The sequence below is a fragment of the Chenopodium quinoa genome, unplaced genomic scaffold (genome assembly GCF_001683475.1).
Source record: "Chenopodium quinoa cultivar QQ74 unplaced genomic scaffold, ASM168347v1, whole genome shotgun sequence".
Taxonomy (NCBI): Eukaryota; Viridiplantae; Streptophyta; class Magnoliopsida; order Caryophyllales; family Amaranthaceae; genus Chenopodium; species Chenopodium quinoa.
In genome coordinates this window covers 9,966,675-9,976,761 of record NW_018744367.1, presented here as the reverse complement: position 1 = coordinate 9,976,761, position 10,087 = coordinate 9,966,675, and the positions used below count along the sequence as shown (strand labels likewise).

At 36.9% G+C, this 10,087-nt stretch overlaps 3 protein-coding genes across 3 annotated transcripts; 1 reads left to right on the top strand and 2 right to left on the bottom strand.

Moving 5' to 3' along the window:
• Nucleotides 1-216: 216 nt before the first annotated feature.
• LOC110696663 (dirigent protein 9-like) lies at nucleotides 217-1,729 on the top strand. Its single transcript, XM_021874020.1, has one exon. It carries the CDS (start codon nucleotides 405-407, stop codon nucleotides 1,563-1,565), a length of 1,161 nt encoding a protein of 386 aa, XP_021729712.1. The 5' UTR covers nucleotides 217-404; the 3' UTR covers nucleotides 1,566-1,729.
• Nucleotides 1,730-2,717: 988 nt separating this feature from the next.
• On the bottom strand, nucleotides 2,718-4,026 carry LOC110696793 (dirigent protein 25-like). The gene has a single exon (XM_021874130.1). It carries the CDS (start codon nucleotides 3,886-3,888, stop codon nucleotides 3,097-3,099), a length of 792 nt encoding a protein of 263 aa, XP_021729822.1. The 5' UTR covers nucleotides 3,889-4,026; the 3' UTR covers nucleotides 2,718-3,096.
• A 752-nt stretch (nucleotides 4,027-4,778) lies between these two features.
• Nucleotides 4,779-9,767, bottom strand: LOC110696662. Its single transcript, XM_021874019.1, has 4 exons — nucleotides 9,359-9,767; nucleotides 6,964-8,410; nucleotides 5,816-5,954; nucleotides 4,779-5,730 (listed from the first exon to the last, which is right to left on the bottom strand). The coding sequence occupies exons 2-4, from the start codon at nucleotides 8,392-8,394 to the stop codon at nucleotides 5,075-5,077; spliced, it is 2,226 nt and encodes a 741-aa protein (XP_021729711.1). The 5' UTR covers nucleotides 8,395-8,410; nucleotides 9,359-9,767; the 3' UTR covers nucleotides 4,779-5,074.
• Nucleotides 9,768-10,087: the final 320 nt, after the last annotated feature.

The following is a 10,087-nucleotide window of genomic DNA, read 5'->3' as shown; positions in this document are numbered from 1 at the left end:
AGAAAATTTATCAATGCACTTTTCAACCTGTAACACCAATGAACTCTTCCTAATCAACTACCTAACCATTATTTTTCTAAACCATCTTCTTTTCAACCTGCTTAAACATTTAGGTTGACTTAACCCATCAAAACTTATACAAATATATCTACTATATGATCAAACCCTCATTTGCAAACAACTACTACTACATACAATCAATTTCATCAGCTCCACTACAATTTTTTTTTCTGACAATCATTTATTAAAATAAATTTGAAGTTTCTCGATACTTATATATACCCTCCTCATTCACATCTTTCTATTCATCAACAACAGCAATTCAAGCAATTGTCTCTGAGAGATACAAAAAATCCAATCTTTTATAATCTGTTGTATTTGCATTATCAAATTCCAAACCCGAAATGGCCAAGTTTTTCTCCCTTCCCACCATCTGTCTACTACTAATGCTGTCCCTAACTCTAGGTCTGGCCAACTCTGCTCGAATGCTCGACCAAATGAGCTCTCAGTTTACTCCTCCAGAAGAACTACCAAGTCTACCACCAATGGATGATTCCACTTCTACAACTGTTTTACCAAGCGGCCAAGCTCCTGCTGTTGCGACAGAATCCCCTCCTGTTGCAACAGAAGCTCCAGCTGCAGCTGCTGCCGAAACTCCAGATGCTGCAGCAGAAGCTCCAGCAGCTGCTGCAGAAGCTCCAGTTGAGGAAGCTGCAACCCCGGATAATCAACCTGATCAGCCTCAGCCAGACTCTACAACTACTGCTGCAGCAACCCCAGAGGAAGCTCCTGCAGCTTCACTCGCTGCAGGACCTGCTGCGCAAGGTGGTGCTGCAGGCGGAGCTGAGCAGCCTGGACACCCTGCTATATCCTTCTACATGCATGATGTTCTAGGCGGGTCCAGTGCCTCAGGCAGGATTGTCACTGGTCTAATTGCCTCCAGCGACGTCAATGGAATCCCATTCTCACAGCCAAACAACCAAGTGTTCCCAGTCTCCAACGGAATTCCCCTCATGAACAATGGCAATCTCAACAACGTCCTCAACAACAACAATGTCCCCTCCTTTGCAGGACTTAACGGTCAGAACCAACAGCAAGTCGTACAAAACGCTGGCAACAACAATGTTGTAAACGGTGGCAACAACAACCAGGCCACATTTGTCAACCCTGGTCAGCTTCCCTCTGGTACAACCCTCCAGAAGCTGCTGTTTGGTTCCATCACAGTCATTGATGACGAGCTCACTGAGGGTCATGAGCTCGGGTCTGGCATCATGGGCAGAGGCCAAGGCTTCTACCTTGCTAGCTCCCTTGACGGAGAAAGTCACACCATGGCCTTCACCGCAATCTTCCATGGTGAGGGTCATGAACAAGAAACCGATGACACCATCAGCTTCTTCGGTGTCCACCGGACTGCCTCTCCAATTTCTCAGATGGCTGTCATCGGTGGAACCGGTAAGTATGAGAATGCCAAGGGATATACAACTATTGAAACCATCCCTGATCAGAACCAGCACACTACTGACGGCGTTGACACCGTTGCTCATTTTAGTGTTTACCTTATCTAGGTATAACTGCAGAGTCCTGAAATTTAAATTTGTGTAATTTGATGCTTGTGCTTTTTTTAAGTTGGAGTTTCATTCACTTTGTTGTACGTGTTATGTATGTATATTTAAGCCATGTAAGTTAATCAGAAATTATGTACTTATTGAAAATGAGTTTCTTGGATTTACCTTCCTCTTTCTGTATTTCCTGATATGAAATGCAAGACATCCTGCTAAAGATCAATTCTTCAATCTGATAATATGTGCAAATTAAAGAGTCTGAACGGTTCTTTAGTTATCTTCTTAGAAAACTAGAATTGGTTTTTAATTACGCCTTAAGAGTATCCATGTTGTAAATATACCTCAGTTTCTATTCATATATACAAAGTACAGGCGTACAGCACAATGTGCAAAGGAATACTTTAACTACATAAATAAACCATTGCTAGACTTATACTTCAATTAGAAACCAACGATTTAATACTACTACAAAGTATGAACTAACAAGTAGCAAGGGAAACACTAATTTTTCTATGTAAATATTAGACACTTTAGCATTCTTAAGAATACATCAAACTTTGTAATGTGTTGTAAGGAAAATTTAAGCAAAATAAAAGTATCAAGGCTCCATTAGCCGTTACTATTTTGCATGGATCACAAACAGATAAAAGAATCCTAGTCTAGAGAGATGGAGGTCAAATCATCAAGCCAAATAAAGATAGAGGCTGAATTTTTTCTAGCAGAAGACTTATCTTCTGAAATAGAGAAATTTCTGCACATAACCGGATATATATTGCGCTGCGTGGTTTTCGTGTAGGATTATATAAACATGAGTTTTAGACACATGAAAGTAATCAAGCACTTCATTGCCGGAATTCAGGGGAATTCCTGCAATGTACTGTAGCTTGTAAGGAACCGAATGCTGGAAGTGTCTAAGGTTTTGAGCAGGTTGTGCTATCCAAAACTTGACAGGGCCCTGATGACTGCGCAGCTATTGGATTTAGCAGCTAATATCAAACTACCAGGAAACCCCACTGCAGCTTTTTCCATTCAATACAATAACCTTCTTCAAATTCCAACTTCCCTATCAGTCTTTCCCAGGAGATGTTTTACTCATGTCAAATTAAACAAATTTGTAAACAGAGTAATAATCTTGACATGGAAAATGCCTACTTGCTTCTTGGGAATCGACATCATCATATATCAATATTGTCTTACAAAGGATTGCAAGTTGTGTAAAGCCATCTCATTGTTAAATGTTGAAATGTTATTAGCTCTCTTATTCCTACAAGTAAGCTGTTATATCTGCCTAGACTAAACAAAAAACAAAGCTGGTCGACAGTACTAATTTTAAGCAAGAAAATAGTAAGATAATAATTTTATACCAAGCCTTAAAGGTATGTAATGAACTGTGAACACTATCACTAACAAAACAATCAAGGGTTCTAATTGTGATTATGCAAATCACAGTAAAAAAAATAATCTTGTAGCTTCTCCAAATCAAAGAAAGGAGGTAAAAAAAAAAAAAAAAAAAGAAAAAGAATGAAAAAAGAATTTAATAGGTAACATAGACAGTGAATTGGACCACAGTCTCCACCCCATCAGTCTGAACCTGATTTGTTGAGGGTGGTAAGGACTTGACAATGGCATACCCCTTAGCATTGATAAACTTGCCAGTTCCTCCCATGACCGCCACCTGAGATTCCGATACACCTAACAGATGAACCCCAAATAAGCAGATTGTATCAGCATAACCTCCAGTCTCAAACATAGCAGTGAGGGCCATCACTTGACTTTTACCATCCACAGAACTTGACACATAGAAACCCTGTGCCTTTCCCACCCTACCAGAGCTCAGCTCAGGCCCTATAGTAAGCTCATCGTCAACCACAGTCATAGTCCCAAACATAAGCTTCTCTATGGTTGAACCAACTGGGAGACGTACTCCATTCATGCCATTATTTTGGAAAATATTAGAAGTGGTGCCACTCAAGCCTGTGAGGAAGGGGAGGCCGCCAGAATTATCTACTTTGACTCTACTATTCATAGGGAGGACTGCGCCATAAGGCTTAGCAAAGGGGAGTTGGCCACTTAGTCGCGGGTTGTTAACTATGCCGGTGATAGCTCTAGCTGTGGGGTTAGACCCTCCAAGTATATCATGCATGAAAAAGGTAAAAGCAAGGTCTGTGTTTGGAACAGGGTTGGGGGCAGGGGCTCCTTGAGGATGCATAGCTTTCCAATCAGTTTGTTCATCGAGAAATCGAGCAGTGGAGGTTAATGCAATAAAGCCTAGGAGCAACAGTGAAACAATCAAGTACTTGGCAATCATGGATTTTAAAATATGCATTTCCGTGGCGAAAAGGTCAAAATCTGAACAAAAAAGGCAGGCTTCTTTTTTTATTTGGTAAAAAAGTTCAGGATTTTGCTAACATATAAATACAGTAGTACGTTGATGAAATGGAGTTGGTGTTTACGTAAATCGGTAAATGCATGCAATAAACTGCTGAGTGGTGTTTTGGTTAGCTTTAAAAAGTCAAACGTTGACTATTTTTGTGTTCAAAGATTGGTCAAGTCAAAGAGGATTGGTTGGATAAGGAAAATCAACTTGATCAGAACAATCAAGAAGATATGCAGTTGTCACGTTTCCCAATTTAATTAGCAAATCTTAAGGGATAATTTGATCATTGACTTTTAAGATTATGCACTATTAGGAAATTCACATACAGAGTGACAGCTATTAATTTCCTAAATTATTCATATCAGCATGCTCTATCTTAGTCATTAAAAGCCCTCAAAAAAAAAAAAAAAAATCTTAGTCATTAAAAAAAAAAAAAAAAATCTTAGTCATTAAAAAAAAAAAATTAAATAATAATAAATGAAAAAGTCATATTCAAGCCTATTTAAAATTGAAAGTTTACCAAAAATCAATCCATATTACTTGTATTAGCACTCGAAAATGGCAGTTCAAGTCATGCTGTTTACGATTTAGAATCCAGAGCAAGTAGTTAAAATTAAGTACCTGAATATAGGTCGGTTCTGTCTGAGTCTACTAATGTTGCCCAGAATCTGTAACAAAGGCTCTTTTACTAATTAGCATCCTAATACTGTAATAAAACACTCTAGTCAACATATCAAGTATAATTAGAAACGTAATCCAACCAAATTATCAAAATCACAAAGCAAAGACGCTTTAACTCAATAAAGGTTGCTTCCAATCAAAGTATCAAGGACCAAGTATTACAGGAAAAACAATCACTATATTTCACTTTCAACAAACTTTATGAAAAATGTGCTTTATACAAGAATGAAGCAATCATTGCAAACCCTTATCAACTTAATCTTTAAGAATGACTCAAAAAATGTGTGCTAAAATCAATCAATAGTAGTTCCCCTCAAGTGAATAGTCACTAAACAAAACTCCTATATGCTTGTCCCTCAGTATTTAGGGAGCATGCAGACTCTACAAATACGTTCTGCAGAAAAATGTATTTTGTACAATTTCAATGACTAAACCTATCTACACGAACACGCGTTCAACAAAAACAAAATTCCCCACTCACAAACTCCTCTATAAATTCGTCTATCAGCAAACTTTGTATTTCTTGTGCTATCAAATCTGTTTCCTCTTCTAAATCTAACCATTCAATCTCCTTTTTACACACTTCATCAGATTTCTTCTTAATAACCTCTTGCTGGTTGACCAGCAACGACCACAGGTCTTCCTCAATGAGATCCTGACTTTTTTGCCTTTGACAAAATCTTTTCGCTACAGGTTTCTTCCATGTACTTGGGCCAACAGAAGGTTTGACTATCTCCAAGAGCCCCAAGTTTAAGCGATCAAATAATAGCAGTCTTTCTGACTTTTCCCATGGCATATGCTTGCCAAACTTCTTCTCTAACTCATCAAACACAAAAGGTTCCAAGACATAACCCCGCAAGCACCAAGTTTTGCTTTCTATCTCCAAGTCCATCATTTGAAGACCGGACTCCACCAACACATCAACTACATATGAGAAATCCAAGCTTTCTTTGATTAAAGTTTGATAAACTTCCATTATTTGTGGATCATTCTGATATAAATCAACCGAATCTTCATAATCGCCCCCCTCACTAGATACTACCATCTCAGGTCCCTCTGATCCTGACTCTAAAGACATGGTTTCTATGAGTTGAAGCTTTCTTTGCAAACCTACACACACAATAGAGGATCTAAAATTTAGAGAGACAACATTATCATCTATAACAGAGTCAGTAAATAAGACTTTTTTACCAACCTTGGCAATCGTTCTCTACTTGATCAGACAAATATCCCACTGCCTCCACAGATATATTTGGAATATGCATGCAACCTTCTGGGCCTTCCAATGAACTCACAGGAGACCTTGGCTCAGCAGCCTTGTCTTTCTTTTTTAACTACAAAAATGACATCCAAATAATGAGAAGAGAAGTGCTGAAATGGACTAAGGAACCATTGTAAAGACTAAAAATTAGGATGATAGCTTTTGGAAAAAGAGGATCGGGGGGGAGGGAGGGGTTGGACCAGAATTATCTACAAAACAACTTCCTTAACCGATTTAAGGATATTTATGAAAAGGTAATAAAGCCAAATCAAGATCAAACAACACAATGTAAATGAAATTCCATGAATGAAGTTATATGTCTCTGCTAATTATGTATATAAGACCTCCAACATTTATCTTTAACAAAGGTAACATCCTCCAAGATTTTTCAATATTTCATCCTATTCTGGCAGCAAAGCTACCACAATGCCTCAAATCTTGTCTTATTAATGAAATAAGTGTGTTTCAATGGTTTACAATCCAAGTCTCCAACTGCGGGAATCATCCTCATGCAACTTCTCAAACACTTTGCCGCATCTTTGTTTGAAGGTATAGTATATTAAAACTACTAGTAACTAAGGATTTTAAAACCAGACCCAAAAACAGTACTCTCCCAATAGACACAGTATATTGATCTTCAAGCTTCAATAATAAGATTCAATGAGAACACCACAAAACTTTAATCAAAATTCTAGATCAGTTTCTAGAAAAATTGAGAAATTCTCTATTTCATCAAGCCTGTAGGACCTAACGTCAAAAACAAATTACCAGAGGAAACAGCCAAGACAGAAATGACCTACGTGGTGGCTGAAAGAATTGAGACTATAGCTGCCACAATCAGCAACAAGAATAAGCATAGCATTTTAAATCTGGAGTAGATGAAATGTAGATAAAAAGCATGGCTCGTTGCTTTGCAACAAACAGATTTAGAAGCAATGTATAAGAAGGGTTTCATTCATATTTTAGCTCTTCCAAGCGTAAAAATTACCCTCCATCTTAAATTATTTGCAATGTTACCAACCCCATATTACACCAGCGTATATTGATAAGTCATATGAGGATAAAATAAAGTTAAAAGGTACCTGGTGCTTCCAAGATTCTTGATCTCCCAACAAAATGCATGAAGTTGACTTAGCTGACGAGTTCTCCCTTCTAACTTCAGTAGACAAGTTCACTCTTTTATGCTCATCATCAGAAAGGCCCTCTGTCTCCAAGGCTAGATTACAATTTGTAACAGTGTTGTTTTGAGAAACAACCTTCTCTCGATGCCTTCCCTTAATCTCATTCAGAATTATGTGAGCCTCGTGGTAAGCAGGACTCTCTAAATCTGAAAAAGCCGTGTTATTTACAGAATTGATCGATGTCAAAGTTTCTTCATGTGACTTATGTTCCGCAAGCTCAACTGAATCATTAAGTATTGTGGAAGCTGCATGATGAATGCCAGGCTTCTCTGAGTCTAAGCTATTACATTCAGATGTTGATTGTACATCTTTATGCCCAATATTGTCCTCCCCTGAGTCATTGCATTGCTTAATACCCCACTTTCCTGGTCTCAAGCACCAACTTTTATCAAAAGTAAATTGCCTTGCTCTGCTTCTGGGAACCCAAGCAGAAGGAAAACGTGTTGGTTTGGACAAATATCTGGCTGCAGAAACCGGACAAACATTCAAAGTGTCAGTATGTAAAGGAGTGTTGAAATTCCCATCACTAATGTTGAGGACAGAATCCCTTCTATTACTGCTTGTAACAAACACTTCATCTTGGATTTTGCTGCTTCCACAAGATGTTCTAACCTCCTCAGAGCATTTCCTTGCTCTGTACCTTTCTGAGATCTGTTTTCTGACTGTCTGAGATTCCCTGCTAGAAGATCCATCAGCTGAATTGAAAGACAAAGCTTCATGTTTTTTCTCTGAATCAAATAAACGAGCAGATAAAGTCATTTTTTCCTCATCATTTTCAGAATTCTTTTCACCTCTAGGCCTTGAACTGGATAACTCTGCACAACTATGCCAAATATTATGCTTTACTTGACCCGAAATTTGCTTTGCTATTTCCTGAGATGACAAAGAGCCATGAGTAGGATACTTTAAGCTGTTATAGCAGCTACTCGTTTTCCTCCCTTGAAAATGTCCATTAATCCCTTCAGACACAGATAATTTTCTTTTCCGGTCACTAGATGAGGAATAAGATGATGAACGTGAATTCCTAGCAAGAAAGGACTTCTCAGTTCGACAAAGCAAACTCTGGTAATCAATCACACTTGCTCCTCCTAAATAATCAGCTGTATCTTCACTTTCCTCCATGTAAGAATCAACCTCATCCAAATACAAGAATGCTTTCTCCCTCTTAGCAACTGAAGCAATATTCTGAAGATAGTTCTGAGAGAGTACTTTATGCCTTTGATGTGCAGTATTCAAGTTTGATGGTCTATCAATACCCATCAACTTTGCTAAAACACTCGACGCATTACTTTCTGTTGCCATTTCCCAATGCAGTAACCCAGCTGCTACCATATACAGCTTCAACACACTAGATGCATAACAAAGACAGGACAAATCAACACGAAAATTCCACGAAACGTATCATAATTCATCATACATGCACCTTTAGTTAAAAAAAAAAGTATGAAGAACACAAATTAGCACCGCACACTTTTAGACCCACACTCTATATATCTAACATAAATCTCTTTGGAACCATAATTGCATCATGCCAGAGACAGCATACACTAATTACAACTCATACTTTCATTAATTTTTTTTTTATTTTTTTTATCAAATTAATTAAAGCTAGGAAAGACAAATATAATGCTCTACTCAGCACTCATTAAATTTGCATAAGAAGCCACTCAGAAATTCACTAAAAAAGCAAATTCCTACAACATACAATAATCAAAAATACAACCCACCAAACAGAATTTTCTGCATTAATTTTTTCACATTAAACCTCAAATATAATCTATAGTAAACAACATTTCTCTACATTTTTAAAATCCCTATATAAAATTGGACCTATATTCTCTAGAAATTTATATATAGGGCCTCAAAGTTGGGGTTCTACAATAACGGTCGGATGTACATGAAGGGGAAAATATGAAGATTCGGACTAAAAAAGAAATTTCTGAATATAAAAAGTGTGCATTGCAGAGAAAACCCATTAATATTATAGCTTAAATTCACTAAAGCATGAAAGTGGTTACACAGTGATTCCATACAAGCAAAATAATGACAAATAAAGCCAAATAATTATAATAAAAATAACATACATAATTATTCATTCTCCATTATTTAACATTAAGAATGCCAACAACTCCGAGAACACTGTAACCCATCTTCCATTAATAAAAATTAAACGAAAATCATCAAAGTATTTATAACCCAGAATTCAATAATACCCAGCTTCAGATTATAACACACATAAACACAAAATGAATGAACATAAACCAAAATAAAATTTAACAAAAATCAGAAAACTAACCTTAACCCAGAACTATTACAGAGAGGAAGAAATCGCCCAAATGAAGAAAAAATGGATTGAAACAAAAATTCAAAAGAATAAAGAAAAATCTGTCTAAAAATAAACCCAAAATGAAAATGGAAAGAAAGAAAAAAGGGTAAAAAAAAATACCCGAAATTGCGGGAAAATTAGAGAAAAACTAGGAAAGAAATTGACGAAAAAATTTGGAAGTAAGAAAAAAAAAAAATTGGATGTGAAGTAGGAAGATGAGAAGACTCACCGGCCGACATTTAGAAAGTCGAACCGGCCCGCCAAAGGTTATGACATCTCTTAAAATGAAAATTGGACGCAAAATTTGTTTTTGTATGGAGTAATAATTAATTAATTAATTAATTGATGCTAAATATGTCATTATCATATACGTATATGGTATATCTACTTGCCAACTTATATGATTCAACCCAAATTTATAATGTTATTGGTCAATGGAAATTGGAAATGCGAGGGAAAGTGAACTATATAATGCATTTGCAAATGGGTAGGCGCCATGGGGGTCCCTTTTTATTTTATTTTTTTCAATATTAATAATTCATGTTGGTTTTGGTTTATAACCAGTTTTTAGTAAGGGACTAAGGGTTGTTTTTTTCAACTTATTTTTAAGGAGCACGCCCCCATTTATCTCCCCGATTAACAAACCATGTATATCCCATGGCATAGTCGTAAATAAGTCCTGAAATCTGAATAAAAAAT

Bases quoted from the DNA above. Each gene is read 5' to 3' on its own strand.
- LOC110696663 (XM_021874020.1), top strand. From the start codon at position 405: ATGGCCAAGTTTTTCTCCCTTCCCACCATCTGTCTACTACTAATGCTG.
- LOC110696793 (XM_021874130.1), bottom strand. From the start codon at position 3,888: ATGCATATTTTAAAATCCATGATTGCCAAGTACTTGATTGTTTCACTG.
- LOC110696662 (XM_021874019.1), bottom strand. From the start codon at position 8,394: ATGGTAGCAGCTGGGTTACTGCATTGGGAAATGGCAACAGAAAGTAAT. The intron at 5,955-6,963 runs GTACCTTTTAAC...TCATTTTTGTAG, and splicing joins AAGAATCTTGGAAGCACCAG to TTAAAAAAGAAAGACAAGGC. The intron at 5,731-5,815 runs GTTGGTAAAAAA...TTGTGTGTGTAG, and splicing joins AGTAGAGAACGATTGCCAAG to GTTTGCAAAGAAAGCTTCAA.